The sequence below is a fragment of the Wickerhamomyces ciferrii genome, contig 00002 (genome assembly GCF_000313485.1).
Source record: "Wickerhamomyces ciferrii WGS project CAIF00000000 data, strain NRRL Y-1031 F-60-10, contig 00002, whole genome shotgun sequence".
Classification (NCBI taxonomy): Eukaryota; Fungi; Ascomycota; class Saccharomycetes; order Phaffomycetales; family Wickerhamomycetaceae; genus Hansenula; species Hansenula ciferrii.
This window is the reverse complement of record NW_011887738.1, coordinates 1-21438: the sequence shown is the minus strand read 5'-3', so window position 1 is coordinate 21438 and position 21438 is coordinate 1. Positions and strand designations below refer to the sequence as shown.

Sequence of the window (21438 nt, the reverse complement as noted above, 5' to 3'; positions counted from 1 at the left end):
TTATCATAGTTGCTTTTTAGATCTAGCTCAACACTTTTAGATATGTTTACCTATATCAAAAGATTTAACTCTTCATGCCATGTGCTAATCAAGCCCTAATCTCATGATCTTCTACGCGAAAACTGGACCCCGGTTATACTCTGGCCTAGCTGATGTTTTATAGGTATATATCAGGTACTCTACAATCTCAAAGGTCTAAAACTCAAAAAAGTTCTGTGTATATATAAACAGTAGAATCTAAAATTGATTAAAACGTGAATGAAGAATATAATAAAAATGGGTATAATGTACAAGGAATAATTAACTATAGCAAAAATTCAAAAAAATTTCTAAAATATTTGTAATTGTATGAGTTGTATCTTTTTTAAAATAATGAAGCATGATTTTAAATCAATCATGTCTTACTGATGATGCATGGGTAACGGATCTGACTAGCGATTGTGCTTGTGTCAATCCTGGTAATTCGTGTGTTGTATGAACTCTATCTAATGAGTTTCTAGTTGTTATTTGTGAAGATTCATTAGAAATTTCTTTCTCTTCATCACTTTGAGAAGCACTGAATGGTTCATCTTTATTGAAATCACCTCTAACTGCACATTCTCTAATGATATCAATATCTCTTGGTCTGTAAAAGGTATTCAATGTAGTGAAAACAAATCTCGGTAAAACACATAATAAGGTACCAACAAAGTAACATGCCCAAAATGAAGTTTGTCCAAAAACTTGTGCTGCTGATTTATAAAATTCACCAGAAAATGTTGATGATGACCAAACACCAGACCAGAAGAAAACCACCAAGACAGATAATGAATCAATTAATAATGTTAACCAATCCCATCTATATTGTCTTAATAAAACATAAATATCAACAGATGTAACGGAAATAGCAGTAACGTAAACACCAATCCAAAATCTATGATCAACATTTAATCCATTATATGATGCAATATGACCTTGATAAAAAATCAAGTATGGGAAAAAGAAAGTAATCACTGATTGATATAAACCATCAAGCATATAATAGATAAATTTATATTGTGACCATTCTTGTCTTAATATACCAGACATGTATAATTGTGGAACTCTTAAACTAATATCATCCGAAACATCTTGATCAAAAACAGCTAAAAAGATCACAGGAAGTGATGTGAAAGCTAAATTATAAAACATAATATAAGTATATTCAAATAAATAAGAACCATCATAATCATTGAAAATACCAAACCAAAATAATGTCATTGTGAATTGAATATTCTTATAGAAGAAAGATGGAATCATTTCTGCTAAACGTTTATATGACCATCTACCATGAACTAAAACTAATCTTGTCAAAAATCTAAATTGTCCAATAGCATAATCTGAAGACATTGCAGCTTGTCTACCTTCTTCACCAACAATACCGACACCAACATTAGCTGTTTGAATCATAGCAACATCATTGGCACCATCACCAATGGATAAAGTCATAACATCTAACGAATCTCTAACTAATTTAACAACTTGAGCTTTTTGAGCTGGTGAAACACGACAACATAAAACTGATTTACATTGTTTACATAACAATAAGAACTTTCTTTGTAAATCTGCATCATCAAAAATTGTTCTTAATGCATCACCATCAACAATAACTGCAAATTGACCTTTTGGAATTGAATGATCCTCTCTAGCAGCTTTTAATTCATCTAATGAACCTGTTAGGTTGAATTTTTTTAAATTTTCATCTAATTTAGATCCAATATCTTGTACTGGATCTTTACCTTCTTCTGGACGAATAACTAATAAATTCATATCATTACCAAGTAAATTACATGAAAACCCGATATTAATAGCAGTTTCAATTTTATCACCAGTTAAAACCCAAAGTTTAATACCAGCTTTTGATAAAGTTTCAATAGATTCTGGAACACCAATTTGTAAACGATCTTCAATAGCAGTACCACCAAGTAGGATCAAATTTGATTCAATTTCACTTGCTAAAGCTTCCATTTTTTCCTCTCTATCTTCTAACGAGGATGAAGCTGCATCATAATTTTTTTCCCATGTTGTAAATTCTTCTGGTGGAATTGTACGACCAGCAACACATAAAGTTCTTAAACCTTCACTTGCATATTCTTCAAGATGTTCAGCTGTTGTATTCAATAATTCTTTATCATTTTTATTTGGATCTAAACGTTCAAAAATAACAGAATCTGCACCTTTACTAATTATATGAATTTCATCATCTAATTGAGCAATAACACTCATTCTTTTTCTTGTTGAATTAAATTCTAAAACTTTTAAAATATCAAAAGATTTTTCAGTTCCTTGAATATTAACAATACCACCATTTCTAGTTCTTTTAGTGAATGTATAACCAACATCACTAGCAGCTTGAACTAAAGCAGCTTCATCTGGAGATTCAGCTTTGAATTCAAATTTTGATGGATCTTCTTTTAATGGTTCAGTCATTACTGTATGACATAATGATAAACATAACATAAAACGATCATTAGCTTCACTTTGTGCTTTATTTTCTATATTCAATAAATCTGTTAAATATTCACTTGAAATAAAAGTTAACGATTCTGGATTAAAATGTGGGTTTTCTGATTTACTTAAAATATCAATCATTTGTTGTCTATCATCTTCAATAGCTTTCCCCCATTTACGTGAAGCTTGTGTTACATCAACACCTTTCCTTTTATCCATACCTTGTTGAGCTTCAGTATATGCTAACCCATAAGATTTACCATTGATAGTGGCTTTTTTAAACTCCATAACGTTTTGAGTCAGTGTACCTGTTTTATCACTGAAAATATATTCAATTTGACCTAAATCATCTGAAATATTCCATGATTTTGGTGTACATGGATAATCCAATTTTTCATAATACATTTTAACATCACAATAAATGAATAAAGCTTGCAAGGTTTTAACAATTTCCACAGAAATATATAATGAAATTGGAACTAATGATTGGAAAAGAATAACAGCAACGAAAAATGAAATTATACCATTAATAGCTGGTGTACTACCATAAGCTTTAAATTCAAAAAATTTGAAAGAAGTGTTACTTTTATCATAAAAAACACCATTGATAACACCTGAGATCAAACATAAGATGAATAATAATGCAAAATTGATCAAAACTGATAAATTTAATTCTTTAGATATTCTTGATTTCTTGGTTGGGGTAATACCAGAATTTAACATAATCTTGGTTTCATGACCTGTGAAAACCACAATACCAATAGCCCATTTAGTATTTCTTAATGTAGAGCCTCTTAAAAGCATATTATTGATATTAACGGATTCTTCAACTTCATTGTCTTTTTCTGAATCTGAATCAAGACCATTATTAATTTTCAAAGAAGCTTGATAATTATATAAATTCATACTTGGAGCTTCACTATTCAGTTGAAATTTTAATTGAGTTAAATCTCTTGAATGTCTAATTCCATGAGTTTCTCTTAAACCTTCACGAGATTTTAAATTGGTCTCACCATCCAAGTTTTTAGTTTCGATAAAACATCTGTTATCTATATCAGAAGTTGAAAGAACAACAATATCAGCTGGTGCTTCTTCATTATTACGAAGTCTAACAATATCACCAACTTTAAGGTTTTTCCAAAAACTTTTCTTGAAGCTTGTTTGTGGAATATTAGCATTTTTGGTATTCAATCTTTCATGTAAATCATTTGGAATATCATTTGTATTAGTATCTAAACTTGCTCTTAAAGATGAACGAACAGTTTCCAAAGACATTCGTGGGCCTGTTGTTGTTTCAATAACTTGTTGTTTTCTAAATAATTTAGCAAAAAAATTGACAATATTAACAAATATTGATGCATTAAAATTATTAAATTTTGAACGTAATGATAAATTAGTTTCATCAACATTATGATTATGAATCCCCGCAAGTACAGAAACTGGGTTATTATTAACTTCTAAATCACTAATTGTTCTTCTTGAATCTTCAAATGCATCCTTGATGGCAGTAATCACCACAATAACACATAATGGAACTGCAGCTAAACCAGGTGATTGAACACCAAAAATTTGAAAAGCACCCAAAATAATTAAAAATAAGAAATAAACATTTGCAATATTTTGAAATTGGAAAAACAAATTCTTAGGCAAGAATGAGAAAGGTGTATATTTTGTTGTTCTGATTTCATTCTTGTCGTATGTCTTTATAGGTCTATGATGCTTTGGGTCTATTTCACTTTCTGGTAAAGGTTGATTGAAATAAACCGTTCTGGGTTCCAATACCTGGGGCTTTACAAACCAACCATGTATCTTATCACCTATACCCATGGTCTCTGACCTAAACAAAAGCTGTTAGTAAGAAATCTTTAGAAACGTTGAGGTTGAAGGTTGAAGTTGAATTTTAATTTATAGCTCCAAGTGTAATAATTTCATCTATCATTCCCTATGACAACGGATTAATTGTTTTGTCTCACCGCCCGACTTTGCAAACTCAGCATCAACAAGAAATGTCACACCAGTAACCTCATTCTCTCTGTGTGTACTCACTTAAAGGAAGAAGACTCAGCTTATCTGGATAATCACCTTTTGAAATCGCAGGCTATTTGTCTTGATATACCCACTGTAACTTCATATAAAATTTATGTTTTGACTTGTTTTCTTATTTTGAAAACATGGCTTGCACGCGAAATTTTGACAGGATTTTTTCGGGCGTCAAACGCTTTAAAGTGCCGAGTTCCGTTACCATATAATAGTCTACAAATAGAAAGTATCTCCTGGAATATAAAACAGTAATCTATTTCTATCATCTATATACAAGACTCATCAAATCATTATTTTCGGATCTGGTTTTATGTAATCCATTTCCAAGGTCCCGAAGGCCTTTAATGCTTTCCCTCAATTAGCATTCCTGCTTAAACTTCTTCTCCGTTACGTATTCTCTCTATAGTCATTAGCACTTCAGGAACAACTTGCTCTTCTAACTTTATCTTTTCTTTCCTCGTAAAGGGAGATAATACATATTCTGCCACATCATGAGGGTTTCTGGATTCTGGTCTTCCAATACCAACACCTAATCTTAAGAAATCCTTATTAGTGCTACCTTTAATACTTTTCAATCCATTATGACCTCGAAGACTAGCATCACCTGAACGAATTTTATACTTTCCTAATTCTAAAGATAATTCATCATGAACAACAAGATATTTAAAATCCCAATCTTTTGTTTTAGATTTTATATCTGTGAAATAATCCCATGCTTTTGATATTGGACCTCCAGAGATATTCATAAAATTATTATTTTGTATATAAATCATATTGGACTTATTCAAGTCCATACCAAAACGTATACCTTTAACTCTAGGATGATCAACGAATGGTATTCTGGTCATATTCAGCACTAGATGACCAGCATTATGTCTTGTACCACCATATGAAAGCTCTGGATTCCCAACAGAGGTCACCATCAAAAAGATTGGTTTCTTGGTGACACCAGCACCAACATTCTGTTTAAGCCCTTGTACATTAGCAGCTTTCCAAAGACATCTTGTAGCAAATACCATATCCCATGTACACAAATGTTATAGAAATGTACTAAAATATGACAAATCGCTTTTTTAAATTCAATTTAACAATCGTCGTCTATTTTTGTTTTCTCCAAAGATCTGCGTTTACTTTTTCACATCATAATTTTTTTAGTGACACGATTCTGCAATTTTGAAAAGGCTTAGATGCTTTGTGATTTCTTGGGAAGCTTATAAAGTATGGAAAACAAAGAAAGTCTCGAGAGGCTATTATTACTACATACCTTTTATTGTTATTTGACTCCATAGCCTTAACACAACTGCAACTCTCACCAGCCTTTTTAATAAGTGGCAGGAGCTCTTACTACGCGCCAGTTTGGTTTTTCAGATACCATATACCCAGTGCCCACTCCACAGACTGAGACATAAATTTAAACTAATTCTGAGGTGTCTTACATACAAATACAAAGACAAGCAAAAAAGTTTAAAAAGTTAAAAACATCAAAAAAATAACAAACCTTTATCTTCATCATATATGATCTAAGTCCTCATCCACATCGCATCAAAAGAAGACTCATGTTTCAACTTTACAAGGTCATGCTCCCTCCTTCAAACATCTCCAAATCATCACACACAAAAATGCTCTCAGTCAAATTCACACGAATGTCAAAGACTTTTATGTTTGGTTCTATATTATCAGCAATGATTGTGCTCTTATATCTAACTTTATTTGACCGTGAAGAAATGAACTATACAGCTCTATACAATACATATAATCCAACCACTTTTGGTAGCAGGCCTTCTTATCATAATGAAGAACCAAATAATGACAAAGTTAATGTTAATCAAGAATCAAAGCACACTACTCAAAATGATAAGGTTAAACTTGAACCAGTGGAAAAATTATTTGATGATGATCAACTACTTCAAAGAATCAACAATGATATAAACAACTTTTGTCCGATATCTACTTTTTTCAACGATGCTAAAGTCAGACAATTACCAATAGAGGAACAAATATTCCATAAGACAATGTTAAAGAAATGGGTCATGTTATATAATTCTATGGGCTTTAAAATTAACATTTTACATTATAATGATGCTATACAAAATTTAAAACTTGATCACTTGATTGAAAATAAAATTCTTTTCAATAAGAAACATCAAATCAATGAAAATTATTTAAAATTATTAGCTTATGAATCTAAAGATATTGATGCAGGTCTATATTCGGACTATACAATATTTCCAATGATCTCTAAATCAAACCAATTGGATCAACTAAGGTATAAATGTGAAAACTTCAAAGGTGTTACTAGACTAGATGGATATGAATATCAATTATTCCAATCAGATAAAGATTCATTATCCAAATTATTAAACAATTTCATTGAACAAAAAGATACCAAAATTGAAGAATCTACGAAATTTAATGATCTTTTCGCAGATTATTCATTGAAAACTATGAGTATACTCTTACATTCTAAAAATATTAAATCTTTATCAACTAAAATCCCACAAATCTTGGATAATCATTTAAGATCATACAATTTAATTAATAGATTTGATAAAATCAACATTTTGGATCCATTATCAATATCATCATCACATTATTTTGCAAAATCATCAATCCCATTGTTTCAAACTTTAACTAATTGTGATTCAAAAACATCTAAAAATTTACCACCACCAACAAGACAATTTATGAAAATTTTTAATGAAAAAATCTTGAATGAATTACCCGACCCAATAACTATTGAATCAAGTCCTGAATATATTAATAAAGTTGGGAAATTATTACAAACTTTAATTGATTCATTAAAAATTGATCATGGGAAATGCAAATCAAATTTGAAAGTAATTATAAGTAATAAATTAGAACATAGTGAAACATCATTAAATTTAATTTTCATTCCACATCCTGCTTCAACTTTAGCAGCATTACAAATGAATGAAGGAACTTTAATGAATGGTGAAGATATTGCAAGATTCCAAAATAATGATTTCTTATGGAGAATGTTACTTACAAATTTTGATGAAAATTATTTGAAAAGAGCAATTAAAGAGAAGAGATTAAATTATTTATTTTTCAATTCTGAATTGATTGATGAAAATTCATTATTGGAACAAATTTCAACATTTTTAGGATTTGAATTACAATTAATTGAATCAAATAACCCAGAAAGTATTGTTGAAAAACATGATAATTCAAAATTCTTGGATTTAATTCTTGATGAGAAAAGAACTTTATCAGAAGTTGATTTGATTAAAAAATTAGATCATGTTAAAGATCTAGTTTTAAGGTATAATGAACCAATGCCATTTATTTTAAATGAACGTCAATCTAAAGAAAAATTAGAACAATTTAAGATTAGATTTAAAAAATTTAAAATTTAAAGGATCTGTAAAAGATCCAAAAATCATTCATGGAATTCAAAAATTTGAACAACGTCATGATCCAATCTTGGAAATTTCTGAAAATTTTAATAAATTTGATTCAAATCTTTGGCATTTAATTTCAAATGTTAGATTTATTACAAAATCTCAATATAAATTGATGAAAAATATCATATGATCACTATACAACACCTTCTCAATTCTATAAAATTCAAATCATTTATCAAGTGAATGGAAATTTAACAATTTCTAGGAATAGGTACTTTTAAGCAAAAGATTAAAATCAAAGAAAATCAGATTATTTTATGCATATTGACGGAAAATTCAATGGACTAGGGATGATCAAAAAGTTAAACCACATATATATGATAATGACATGACAAAATTAGCATTAATATAAATCATAATATTAATTTGTAGTTTCTTTAGATTGATCAGTTTTTCCATTATTCATAATTGTTGATTGATTATCAGATTGTGGTTTAAGATTTGTAATTGCATTATCAATAAGTTCTGCAGATTTAACAAGTTCATTTCTGGTATGTGTTAAATAAGTTTCTTTAGAATTCATCCATTCTTCTTGTTTACCAAGTCTATTGAAATATCAGTATGCTTGAACATGATTTGAAATTGATTAAAGTTATTACATACCTTTTTGCAACTTTTTCACTATCTAGAACATATGTAGATTCTTGCCAAATGAGAAATTCCTGTTTAGTAGTTGGTTTGTTAGTACGTACTCACATTAGGTTGAAAATAGATAAGTGGTATAATCGAACTTTATTAAATTCATCAAACTCTTTACTAATTGATTCCATTTCTTTTGAATAATCATTAAAGATTTTTTCAGAAACATCAACAATGTTTTTCCAATCAAATTTCTTATCATTAATACCATTTGTTTGTTCACCAATGAAATTATCTAATTCATCATCTTTTAATTGAGTTGAATCAACAATTTCTTTCATTAATTTAATTAATTCATTAGATTTATTATTAATAACTTCATCAAATTTAACATCAATATCTGATCTAGCCTGACCTTTATCACCACCATCGATACTATTCCCAGCAGTAGCAGCTCTATGAATGATTGGACTTGTAATTGGACTATCATGATCTCTATCAGCGCTAACCGCTGTGATCATACTATTGTTATGATCTGACGCGGTACCTGGTTGTTCAGGCTCAGATTGGTGAGCATCCGCACCTGGTTTCCCACTGATTGGCTCCATTATCAACTAATCCTCAATTAAATCTACCAAATGATAATATGAAGACTCTAATGATCAATCAGGAATCAAAACAAGTTTAAATGTTTTGAAATCTTTTTGTTTATATGCCAAAATAGTGTGGCTTTACCAATGGTTACACACCACTGGTGTTTAATAATTTTTATAAGTTCAATATACACAGTCAGAATTATTTGAAAAGACATAATTGATGATAGATATCAAAAGGTTACAAAATATTCAAATAAAGCTTCATAAAATGATTGATAATCCAACAAAACAACCTCGTTTCGAAGGTAAACATATAAGGCATGCACCATCAAAACAGTTCAAATATTCCGATTTGGAAACTTCAGTACATATAAAATCTTCAACTCCATATATATCAGCTATAAAAAGAATAAATAAATTATTAAATAAACTACCCAAATCTCAACCAAAATTTAAAGAAATTACAGTCTTGGGAATGGGTGCAACTATAGAGAAAACTTTAAGTATAGGTGTTTATTTTCAAAAAGATCAAGGTTTAAAAGTTGATATTTTAACTAAATCAGTTGATGTATTGGATGAATTTGATGATGAAGATTTAGATCATGATACAATTTATAAAAAGAGAAAAGTTACCGCTGTGGAATTACGAATTCATAAAGAAGAAGAGGAATAATATGGATGTAGAATATATTTTTGGAATAAATATTACTTTAAATATACTTGTTTTTATAAATATATAAAGTTATTAATGCATTTTAGTCATGAAAAGATTTATGTGGAGTCATTAGAATTTGATCATTATTGTTTGTCATATGTAGATATTGATGTTATATATATCATTATTGAACAGTTTCAATTTTCTTAGAACATGAAGATTTTAAATATTCTAATTCATCAATTTCATTTTTAATTTTTTTATGATTTAAATCTTTAAATAATTCAAGAGCAAATTTTGTTGTTTCTAAACATTTAACATAATCTCTCTTGAAGTATAATCTTTCAGTTAATGATTCTAATTTAGCACGATCACTTTTAATATTTGGATCAATTTTCGATACATCAAGTTCTTCTAACCAAGTTTTAGTATTTAACATAGGACCTTCCATATGAAATTGTTGTTTTTGAGAGCCATATTCTGCATCAGTTTGACCTTTTCTAATTTTAGTTCTACCTGAACCTTTTTTAACCATTATTTCACCATTTTGAGGTTGTAACTTTATATCTGTTGGTTTATTAATTGTGATTTCTGATAATTGATTTACCAGGCTTTGGTGTACAGTTTCCATCATTTTGATTATTGACCTTTTGTACATAAACAAACAAATCAAAGTGGCGTATAGATTTAACTTTACATAAAAATCAAAATCAAAACAATCTCGATCGATTCAATTCTGACTTTTTCTTTATTTTAGTATGTGAAATTTTAAATTTTTTTATTTTTGTTTCGCAACTAAAAAATTTATAATGAGGGGTGTGCACATTTCAATTGATCATTTGTATGGGGATTTTAAGTAAAATTGATGCGTTTTGGTAAACTTTACACTAAAAATAAGTTTCAAGTGATGGTATTTTGCTAACAAAGAAGAAATTAAATATTCTTGTTTGGGATGGAAATTCGATATATTTGCTTTATTATATAATGTTGATATATAGTATACTCTATATATGACTTTATTAAGCTGAATAATTTGGATAATCAGTATAACCAGCTTCACCACTAGTATAGAAAGTTGAACGATCATACTTGGTCAAAGGATACCCATTCTTCAATCTTTCCACTAAATCAGGATTTGAAACAAAATGTCTTCCCACTGCAATCAATGTTCTATCATCATGATCAACATCTTTTTTTAATCTTTCAATCTCTTGAATATAATTACCTGCTCTAACAATTGGTCCTTTCCAAATATCATAAATGAATTCATTACCATGAGTATCTTTTGTAACACCAGAATCTTCATTAACCCTACCCCCATCGATTTTTGGCTCAACAAGATCAATAAATTGAATACCTTTACCATCTAATCTTCTTTTTTCTAACTCACCAACAATATGTGCATATTGTGCTAACAATTCAGGATCTTTTTGAATACCTTTAAAATCACCATATTGTGACCATGGTGATAATCTCACAGAAATTTTTTCAGCACCAATAGCTTCAGATAATCCATCAACAATTTCCAAGACAAATCTTGATCTGTTTTCTAAAGAACCACCATATTTATCTGTTCTTTTATTGGTTAGATGATCCAAGAATTCATTTAACAAGTATCCATTAGCAGCATGGATTTGAACACCATCAGCACCCGCTTTAATACTGTTTATACCACCTTGAACAAAATTTTTAACTTCCTCTTCAACTTCTTCAGTTGTATATTCAGTTAATGGAGTATTTAACTCTTTAGCTTTTTCTTCATAAGGATATGAACCATCATCAATATAAATTCCTGAAGTTGGAGCTCTATAAGTAATCCCCTTTTCAAAAACTTTCTCAGGAATAGCTTGTCTACCTAAATGAAATAATTGTTGAACAACAAACGAGCCATTTGAATGAATTTTATCAAAAATTTTGGACCATGCATTGATTTGTTCCTGGTTCCAAATCCCTGGTTTACCATCATAATACCCACCAGCTTCATATGAGTAAAGTGCAGCTTCTGTGATGATTAAACTTCCCGGTGTTTTAGATCTCTGATCATAATACTTAGAACTCAATTCAACATTTAGGACGAAGGTAACAAAATCAGCTCTTAATCTTGTTAATGGTGCTAACACTAAACGGTGTTGCAATTCCAAATCTCCTAATTTAAATGGTTTAAAAAGATTTGTATCTTTTAATGGTACAGGCTTGATTTTATTATCAAATTCAGGACTTGTCATGATTCTTATTGTTTTGTTGGTATAATAATACACCTAGTATTAACCTTGAACTTGAATCGCTAGAAGAGGAACATGCCCACAATTTATAGTTATTTGGAGTGATATAATATCAACTTTCAACTTTCAGCCTCACATTTTTTAATATTCAATTATTTGTTGATTAGTAAAGGCGGAATTCTGTTCATGTATCATGTATCTTATTGCTGGTAATTTGAACATTTGAACTTCTAAAATCCGTTTTGTACATTTTTCTTGATCGAACGGGATTCCGTTGATGTATAGCTTACAAATCAAATTGTGTGTATATGATTTATATTATACAATAGATTGAGTAAGATCTAGCTGGTGATTAATTCATAATTTCAATTCAATTGAATCTTTAATAACAACTTGATATCCTGGTTCAAAATAACATAGCTGACAATCTTCATCTGGAATACCATTTTCATGTATAAGAACACCAAAATCTAATGAATCAATTAATGAAACCATTGGTGAATGCCATGTTCCTTCAATATGTTAGTAATGCCCTATAATCCAATGCCCTTTAATCCAAAAAAAAAAGATTTATTTACTCACCAGCATCATATGTAACAGCTTGATTGCCTTTTGCAATGAATGCAACTAAAGAATCTGGATCCGGTAATGAATCATCTATAATAATTAGTACATTGACCTCGTATTAATTGATCAGAAAAACCATTATACATACCTGGTTTAGATTTTGCACATATCACAATATAAGCATTTGAATCTTTGGAAATACCCATTGGTAAGAAAGTTTGTGTACTAAAAGGATGTCTCTCTAAAATTTTTGAAAGATAAACTATTTCATCATCTTCATTTTTAGAAAATGAATGAGTTGGTGGTGAACATCTGAAAATATTCCAATTTGCTGTTGCAAGATTCTTTGATGGTGCTAGCTTTGAATTGTTTGTGATTTTAGCTACTTTATGAGCTTTTATAGTTGTGCCATTATTTGCATTTGATTGAATTTGATGATCCGAGGAAATCATTGTACCATAATCTTTGAATGATTCTGGTGTTAGTGGCTTCGTTACCACACTTGGTTTACCTTCTGTGTTAAAAGTATTAAGTACCATCTCCTGTTTCAGTCCTTCCACTTTGATTATACTCAGAAATTCAAGAAAATATGGTTTCATTTTGTTCAAGATTATGTTGCATTTATATAACTATATAACCAGACCGGATATATAAGTGACCTGGTAAATTATTCATATAACCGGCGGCAACCCTGGCTATAGCTGGCAAACCCATTTATGACCAGTATACCAGTTACTAACTCAATATCTATATAGCCGGAGCATCAGTATCTCAATATTTATGTCTGAGACTGGGGCTACTTATATACAACTGATTGAGTTATTCAGCTCAGTCGAAACATTTGAAAAAGCCCATGGTAGGCTCAGCAGCTATACTTTATAAAATGAGTGAAATGTATAATACCAAAGGACTTATAGTGCTTACAAGTACAGATGGTAGCATAATTGACTTACTATATTCTATACAATATATCAGACTGTGTAGTTTGGATAATCAGCATACCCTTTCTCACCACCACTATAGAAAGTTGAACGATCATATTTGGTCAAAGGATACCCCTTCTTCAATCTCTCCACTAAATCGGGATTTGAAACAAAATGTCTTCCTACTGCAATCAATGTTCTATCATTATGATTAACATCTCTTTGTAATCTTTCAATCTCTTGAATATAATTACCTGCTCTAATAATCGGTCCTTTCCAAATATCATAAATGAATTCATTACCTTGACTATTTGTTGAATCATAGTCTTCATTAACATCAATCCCATTTACTCTTGGCTCTATAAGATCAATGAATTGAATACCTTTACCATCTAATCTTCTCTTCTCTAACTCGCCAACAATATGTGCATACTGTGCTAATAATTCAGGATCTTTTTGAATACCTTTAAGATCCCCATATTGTGACCAAGGTGAAAATCTCACAGAGACCTTCTCAGCTCCAATGGATTCAGATAATCCATCAACAAGTTTTAGAATAAATCTTGATCTGTTTTCTAAAGAACCACCATATTTATCCGTTCTTTTATTGGTTAGATGGTCTAAGAATTGATTTAACAAATATCCATTAGCAGCATGGACTTGAACACCATCTGCACCTGCTTTAATACTATTAATACCACTTTGGATAAAAGTTTTAACTTCCTCTTCGACTTCTTCAGTTGTGAACTCGGTCAATGGAGTATTAAACTCTTTAGCTTTTTCTTCAAAAGGATATGAACCATCATTAGGGTATATCCCTGAAGTTGGGGCTCTATAAATAATCCCTTGTTCAGAAACTTTATCAGGAATAGCTTGTCTACCTAAGTGAAATAATTGTTGAACAACGAAAGAACCATTTGAATGAATTTTATCGAAAAGTTTTGACCATGATTCGATTTGTTCTTGATTCCAAATTCCTGGTTTACCATCAAAATACCCACCAGCTGAATGAGAGTATAAAGTAGCTTCTGCAATGACTAAACTTCCTGGTGTTTTAGATCTTTGATCATAATATTCAGAACTCAATTCAATAGGTTGAACAAACTTAACAGGATCAGCTCTCAATCTAGTTAATGGTGCTAACACAAGTCGATGTTGTAACTTTAAATTTCCTAATTTGATTGGTTTGAAAAGATTTGTATCTTTCAATGATACAGGTTTGATTTTATCATCAAATTCAGGTCTCGTCATGATTCTTATTGTTTCGTGAATGAATTAGTATCATTTTATCTCTTGAATTTTGTATAAGAAAGGGGAATAAGGGTCCCAATTTATAGTTTTAAGTGATATCTTGACTATTTTATTTTCATTACTAATTGATGTTTATAATTTCCTGCCTCACTTTTTTATTCATTTAAATATTTGCTTAGTAAACACAGAATTTTTAGTTCATACAATATTTGAACATGAATAAGAACATTGGTCTGAGTGTATATAATTACGTTGGTATACAATGAACTCAATATCATGGAAAAATAGGAAACGCTATGTTTATTTAGGTGAAGATATATTCCAAAAAATATAGAAATTACGTCAATATGTAAGTTCAATTAATCACTTTTATGGATAGAGACATGCATCAAGTATCTAAAATAACCCAATAAAGAGTAAATTTGATCTATCTGGCAAATAAATGAACTTAGTGAAGTTAAAATGCTTTCTAAACAGTTTGATTAACAAATTATTATGCAAGTCGAATTTATAATTTTGATTTAATTGAATCTTTAATAACAACCTGGTATCCTGGTTCAAAATAACATTCTTGACAATCTTCATCTGCAATACCATTTTCATGTATAAGAACGCCAAAATCCAATGAATCAATCAATGAAACCATTGGTGCATGCCATGTTCCTTTACAATGTTAGTAAATGCCCTATAATCCAAAATCTTATCAAAAAGAGAAACAAATCTACTCACCAGCACCATATGTAACAGCTTGATTACCTTTGCAAATGAATGCAACTAAAGAATCTGGATCCGGTAATGAATCATCTAAATCATTAGTATCATTAGTATCTCATCTTAAATCATCAAAAACAAACCATTACACATACCTGGTTTAGATTTTGCACATATCACAATGTAAGCATTTAAATCTTTGGAAGCACCCATTGGCAAGAAAGTTTGTGTACTAAAAGGATGTCTTTCTAAAACTTTTGAACGATAAACTATATCCTGGTCTTCATTTTTAGAAAATAAATGAGTCGGTGGTGAACATCTAAAAATATTCCAATTTGCTCTTGCAATATTTTTGGATGGTGCTAAATTTGAATTATTTTCAATTTTGGATACTTTATGAACTTTTATAGCTGTACCATAATTTGCACTTGATTGTTCAACTGATCCAATTTGATGGTCCGCCGAAATGATTGTACCATAATCTTTGAATGCTTCTGGTGTTAATGGCTTTGTTACCACACTTGGCTTGCCTTTTGTGTTATAAGTCTTGAGCACCATTCTCCTATTTGATATATTTGATTCATTCAATGACTTCAGAAAGAAAACATGATTTGATTTTGTTCAAGTTTATAATTTTCCATTTCAAAAGTTATCTTATAAATGGTCAAATCCGCCTTTCCAATTTTCGATATGGAGATAACAATTTCAATTTCGACCTCTTTTAAAAGTTCGCGAAGGTCGGAATATGGAGTTAATTACTCCGATTAAATTTATATAATACCCATCAATATTTGCTATTTTAATTAGTTATATAAACTCAATTCATACCATAAATTAATTCAAGATTCATATTGGAATATATTTTATAATCAATTTATTGATTTATTATCTCATAACTTTCAAACCTTATACAACACAATCAATATCAAATAATATGAGTTGGTTTCAAAAAAAAATTTCATTAAAACCAAGATCAAGAGGTGCTTATTTAATTGATGATGAAATTAATAGTGCTTTACCAGAATTAAGAAATTATAAAATTGGTGTATTACACTTGTTCTTACAACATACTTCTGCTGGATTATCATTAAATGAAAATTGGGATTCTGACGTTAGAAAAGATATGACAACTGCATTAAATGAATTATTACCTGATGATGTAAGTACAATGGATTAGATCAGCTGCTGCTTTAATTTGAACAACTTACTAACGTATTTCAATAGACTGATGGTACTCATTATTTACATTCTAGTGCAGGTGAAGGTCCAGATGATATGGTTGGACATGTCAAATCAAGTTGTAAGTACCATTCAAATCTTGTATCACCTATAATGATTCTAAACTAACTTTTTTTGAAATAGTGGTTGGTGTTTCTTTGTCAATTCCAATTACAAATGGTCGTTTAGCTACAGGTACATGGCAAGGTATTTATTTATTAGAATTTAGAGATTATAAACATACAAGAAATGTTGTTGCTACAATTAATGGTCAAACAAATTAAAATGTTTTATAATTTAAATAAATTTTAACATGACATTTATTTATACAATTTTTGTTTTTTTACATTCTTCATTCTTTCAATAACTGTGTTGTATTTTGACAAGTGATTGGATTTAAATATCAAATTCATCCTCTTCTGAATGTGTAAAGAAATAATTGAATATTAGAACAGATCCATAAATTAAAGTATTACCACTGATTGTGAATACAAATGGGTAATATGAAAATATAGCTGTATGATATGACACGATTGGTACACCTTTATTAATTGTTAGTATTCCATATTGGGGAAACCACTATGCCCTTTGCATATGATTGATGATAATATATACTTACCTAACGCTGTCACTAGCAAAAAAGCTGATAAATATTTCCCTAAATCAACAATATTTCTATCTCTTGTTAGTTTTTCTGTTATTATATCGAATGATATGTAATTAGTTTACTAAACTCACGTTGCATTTTCACTCATAAAATCATCACTTGACCATTTATTGCAGATAAAGATGGGTAGATGGGCAACTAAGGCTATCACAGCTGTTATTTAAATATGTCAGTACTAAAATTCTAGCTCATAATCACAATACCAAAAACAAATGGTATTTTAAATTACTCACATGTCAATATTGGTAACCATTTATTACGATTGAATGCTGATGATAACATCACAAGTAAGAACCCAATTGCTAATACACTTGATAACACAATGATTCTAGCCAAAGGACTATCTGTGAACTTCAACATTATACTCTTTATTCCTCGATACAACAAAAGACTTTTCTATTCAAACAAGACCAGCTTGACTAAACTTACCACCAACTTTAGATCCTTTCAATACTTTGAACTTGTCCCTTATTAAATTAACCACATTCAACAATCATTTCGCGGGTTTTCCGTTGCGGGCAGATCTCAGAAAAACCGAAATCTTCAAATCGATTTTGAGAGTGGCAATAAGCATTGATTTGAACGAAACCAAAACAATTTACAATCAACTTCAACGACATTTTCAAGAAGAAGATCAGTTCAAAATGGTATGTTTGGGGTGAATACTGTGTCTTATTATGTTATATTATCAGGTTTTACTAACCAATTGGCTATAGTTTAGAAACAATTACGATGGTGATACTGTCACCTACTCTCCAACAGGTAGAATATTTCAAGTATGTTTTATTATGTTTTTTTGAATTTGAATGAATATTGGGATCAATTGCTAACAATCATCTATTTCATTAGGTTGAATATGCCTTAGAAGCTATAAAACAAGGGAGTGCTGTTGTGGGACTTGCCACAAAAGAACATGCCGTTTTGGTGGCACTAAAAGTATGTATTAATCAAGATCTTTATCAATAGTGTGAAGACAAAGTGTATTAACAATGTCAAAAATAGAGAAATGCTGAAGAATTAGGATCATATCAAAAGAAAATAATTAAAGTTGATGAAAATTTAGGTATTGCATTAGCTGGTTTAGCTCCAGATGCAAGAGTTTTATCAAATTTCTTACGTGAACAAGCCATGTCTCAAAGAATGATATATAATAGAGCATTATCAGTAGAAAAAGCTTCAAATTTATTGGCTGATAAAGCACAAAAGAATACACAAAGTTATGGTGGTAGACCATATGGTGTTGGTTTATTAGTTGTTGGTTATGATGAAACAGGTGCACATTTATTTGAATTTCAACCTTCAGGTTCTGTACTTGAATACGTTGGTGCTGCAATTGGTGCAAGATCACAAGCTGGTAGAACTTATTTAGAACGTAATTTTGAAAGTTATGCAAATGCTACTAAAGAAGAATTAATTGTTCATGGTTTAAATGCTCTTAGAGATACTTTATCACAAGATAAAGAATTAAATAGTAAAAACACTTCAATTGCCATCGTTGGTAAAGATACAGATTTCACATTATGGGATGATGATGATGTTCAACCATGGTTAAATAAATTAGATTCAACATCAAATGCTAGAACCTCAGGAGGTAATAATGGTGGTGATGATGATAATGATGACGATGATAACAATAATGATGAAAGTGGTGATAAATCAGAAACTAAACCTGAAGAAGAAAACAGTGAGGATAAAATGGAAACTGATTAATTGAAAATGTCTTCTAGTACCTTATATTAGAAATAACAAAATACACAGTGTAAATTATTTTTATTTTGATAAAAACACACCATTAATCAAGTAGTATTTTATAACTAGTTCTAGGGCAATTTGAATCGATCCTTGCCTAAAAATTCCAAAGTAAATCCTCTTATTTTTTATTCTTGATACAGATCATCTGAGATTTTTAGCCGTTGAATTTACGGCTGCATTAAGGTGAATAAACTCTAATTTATGCCTGAAATTATTTGCTCGTAATGAGCAAATTTCCTTGAAATTGGAAGGATAATAATAACATTTCGATACAATAATAGTAAAAAATCTTGGATAATGAATATTATAAATTAATGACAAAATCGCTCATGATGTACATGCAACCGTTCCATTGTAGATGTACATTATCAATTGAAGATCAATTTACATTTTCAAAATGGTTTATTTCAACAATGATGGGGCAAATTATAATATTGAAGATGCTTTCAATGCTGTTTCTAAAATGAGTATGGGTGGTATGGGTGGAGACTCTACTACTTCAGCTAAAGCTGCTTGTAAAATATCTGTAAGTATTTAAACAAATCAGATTAATCTTGAAGTATTATATCTAACAATCTATAAAAGATGATGTGGAATTGGTATACTATTGATTCATGTTTCATTGCAAAAACATGGCATGTTCATACAAGAGGACAATTTGCTGGCTCTTGTATCGGTGTGTTTTTGTTGGTCTTGTCTGCTCAATGGTTACATAGAGTTGCTCGTGAATATGATGCAGCAATTGCAAGAAGAAAAGCACTACAATTTTCGTCAGCAGCTTCTAGTGACTCTTCTGTTGATAACGTTGAAAAGAATCAAACTATAACTAGTGAAACCTATAAACCATCTTCAGATGCTTTAGCATTTTTCCCAGAAAACACTGCATTTAGTAACTTCATTCAGCCAGTTTTATATACATTAAGTCATAATTGGTTCTGGGATTATAGAAAAGGATCAACTTTTGGTTCTGTTTATCCATCATTGGTTGAACATCTTGTAAAAAGTATAATTTTCACAATTCAATGGGGTCAATCTTATATTATTATGTTGTTATTCATGTACTATAATGGGTATATTATCATATCTTGTCTTTTAGGTGCATTATTTGGAAGATTAATTTTCAACTATGAGCCTATAACATGCACTACAAGATCTGATAGTGAACAGAATGATAGAAAATGTTGCATGTAAACTTCAGGTTTCAAATGAATTCGAGATCAATCACCTATATAACATAATTCTGAATAATATATGAAAACTTAATTTAATTAATTAAGCTATCATGAGTAGAAATTAACAATTTGTAACTCTCATCATTTCCTTTTAGCACTGTTACATTATAGATCCAAATATCCTTGAAAGGTACTCTTGAAAGTGGTTTATAATCTGTTATCAAACAATACTTCTCCCGTACTTAAGAAGGTTTTATAAGTGATAAAGTTGTGCAAAAGTGCCATGATAAGGCTAATTGTATTATTAATATATTACTAATCAAGTTTCAAAACAATTAAACCAACTTTTTTAGCTCAAGAACCTTTTTGACCAGTACGAAACAGCTATATTGTATATAAAATGAGGTGAATATTTTATGAATCAACAAAAATGATTGAAATTCAGCATATTTGTTTTACAAGTTTTTAACATTTTTGAATTTATGGATGTTATAAATTTTAATTTTACTTTAAAACAAAAAGTATTGAAAAATCCAAATTTTTTTTTTGCTTAGTTTTCGACTTTGAAGAACACTTTCATAATAAATAGCTTCAAGTAATACTCATAGTACTATAAACATGTATCTTAATTGTTATTATGAAGTTGTTTTTTTAAATTCAAGTTTTGGTTGAAGATTATCGGTAAGGGACACATCATGATATATACTGTTGAAACTAATTTATGCATCAAGATGCGAGTGAACGTTTTTACGAGTCTTGTAGTAATTGAATTTCCATGTAAGAAATTTTATTTAATTCAGTGATCATCTTTGGTAGCGTAGAGAATATATTTGTAGATATATGGCAAGCTTTAAATTATTAATCTACACATCTATATATACAGATTATGTATTTTGAAATTAATGTTCAAAAGAAATCAGCTACAGGTATAAATTAATTTAAATTTTAAGAATATAGTGTGTATAAAAAACTTGTAGTAAATATAGAAAGATAATCAATATATATATAATTGACAATAATGAGACACCTTAAAGCAACACAGGTGAATCAAACTTAAACGTTCATAGAAAAGAGGAAATCAATAGAGCAGCAAATGGATTTCAAATATATAAAATAAAAAGATTGTCCAAAATATCAAAATCCATTTAATGATAGCTTACTCAAAATACTTAATAGTTTGGAGAACCATTT

General features: G+C 29.7%; 12 protein-coding genes across 12 annotated transcripts; 5 read left to right on the top strand and 7 right to left on the bottom strand.

Annotated features, from left to right (window-relative positions):
- Positions 1-390: 390 nt before the first annotated feature.
- On the bottom strand, positions 391-4496 carry DNF1 (phospholipid-translocating ATPase; the record flags this gene model as incomplete). Its single annotated transcript, XM_011279193.1, has 2 exons — positions 391-4306; positions 4492-4496. 2 exons carry the CDS (start codon positions 4494-4496, stop codon positions 391-393), a joined length of 3921 nt encoding a protein of 1306 aa, XP_011277495.1.
- Positions 4497-4880: 384 nt separating this feature from the next.
- On the bottom strand, positions 4881-5528 carry PTH1 (aminoacyl-tRNA hydrolase; the record flags this gene model as incomplete). The annotated part of the gene is made up of 1 exon (XM_011279192.1): positions 4881-5528. The coding sequence occupies one exon, from the start codon at positions 5526-5528 to the stop codon at positions 4881-4883; it is 648 nt and encodes a 215-aa protein (XP_011277494.1).
- A 600-nt stretch (positions 5529-6128) lies between these two features.
- On the top strand, positions 6129-7886 carry BN7_160 (uncharacterized protein; the record flags this gene model as incomplete). The annotated part of the gene is made up of 1 exon (XM_011279191.1): positions 6129-7886. The coding sequence occupies one exon, from the start codon at positions 6129-6131 to the stop codon at positions 7884-7886; it is 1758 nt and encodes a 585-aa protein (XP_011277493.1).
- Positions 7887-8626: 740 nt separating this feature from the next.
- BN7_159 (uncharacterized protein) lies at positions 8627-9121 on the bottom strand (the record flags this gene model as incomplete). Its single annotated transcript, XM_011279190.1, has 1 exon — positions 8627-9121. One exon carries the CDS (start codon positions 9119-9121, stop codon positions 8627-8629), a length of 495 nt encoding a protein of 164 aa, XP_011277492.1.
- Positions 9122-9329: 208 nt separating this feature from the next.
- Positions 9330-9782, top strand: POP7 (ribonuclease P/MRP protein subunit POP7; the record flags this gene model as incomplete). The annotated part of the gene is made up of 1 exon (XM_011279189.1): positions 9330-9782. One exon carries the CDS (start codon positions 9330-9332, stop codon positions 9780-9782), a length of 453 nt encoding a protein of 150 aa, XP_011277491.1.
- A 166-nt stretch (positions 9783-9948) lies between these two features.
- On the bottom strand, positions 9949-10398 carry BN7_157 (uncharacterized protein; the record flags this gene model as incomplete). The annotated part of the gene is made up of 1 exon (XM_011279188.1): positions 9949-10398. One exon carries the CDS (start codon positions 10396-10398, stop codon positions 9949-9951), a length of 450 nt encoding a protein of 149 aa, XP_011277490.1.
- Positions 10399-10783: 385 nt separating this feature from the next.
- Positions 10784-11989, bottom strand: BN7_156 (alkene reductase; the record flags this gene model as incomplete). The annotated part of the gene is made up of 1 exon (XM_011279187.1): positions 10784-11989. The coding sequence occupies one exon, from the start codon at positions 11987-11989 to the stop codon at positions 10784-10786; it is 1206 nt and encodes a 401-aa protein (XP_011277489.1).
- A 1535-nt stretch (positions 11990-13524) lies between these two features.
- Positions 13525-14727, bottom strand: BN7_155 (alkene reductase; the record flags this gene model as incomplete). The annotated part of the gene is made up of 1 exon (XM_011279186.1): positions 13525-14727. The coding sequence occupies one exon, from the start codon at positions 14725-14727 to the stop codon at positions 13525-13527; it is 1203 nt and encodes a 400-aa protein (XP_011277488.1).
- Positions 14728-15561: 834 nt separating this feature from the next.
- Positions 15562-15996, bottom strand: DAL3 (ureidoglycolate hydrolase; the record flags this gene model as incomplete). Its single annotated transcript, XM_011279185.1, has 1 exon — positions 15562-15996. One exon carries the CDS (start codon positions 15994-15996, stop codon positions 15562-15564), a length of 435 nt encoding a protein of 144 aa, XP_011277487.1.
- A 376-nt stretch (positions 15997-16372) lies between these two features.
- On the top strand, positions 16373-16615 carry BN7_153 (uncharacterized protein; the record flags this gene model as incomplete). The annotated part of the gene is made up of 1 exon (XM_011279184.1): positions 16373-16615. One exon carries the CDS (start codon positions 16373-16375, stop codon positions 16613-16615), a length of 243 nt encoding a protein of 80 aa, XP_011277486.1.
- A 1440-nt stretch (positions 16616-18055) lies between these two features.
- On the top strand, positions 18056-19033 carry PRE5 (proteasome core particle subunit alpha 6; the record flags this gene model as incomplete). The annotated part of the gene is made up of 3 exons (XM_011279183.1): positions 18056-18085; positions 18173-18259; positions 18326-19033. 3 exons carry the CDS (start codon positions 18056-18058, stop codon positions 19031-19033), a joined length of 825 nt encoding a protein of 274 aa, XP_011277485.1.
- Positions 19034-19472: 439 nt separating this feature from the next.
- Positions 19473-20266, top strand: BN7_151 (high-affinity Cu transporter CTR3; the record flags this gene model as incomplete). Its single annotated transcript, XM_011279182.1, has 2 exons — positions 19473-19605; positions 19728-20266. 2 exons carry the CDS (start codon positions 19473-19475, stop codon positions 20264-20266), a joined length of 672 nt encoding a protein of 223 aa, XP_011277484.1.
- Positions 20267-21438: the final 1172 nt, after the last annotated feature.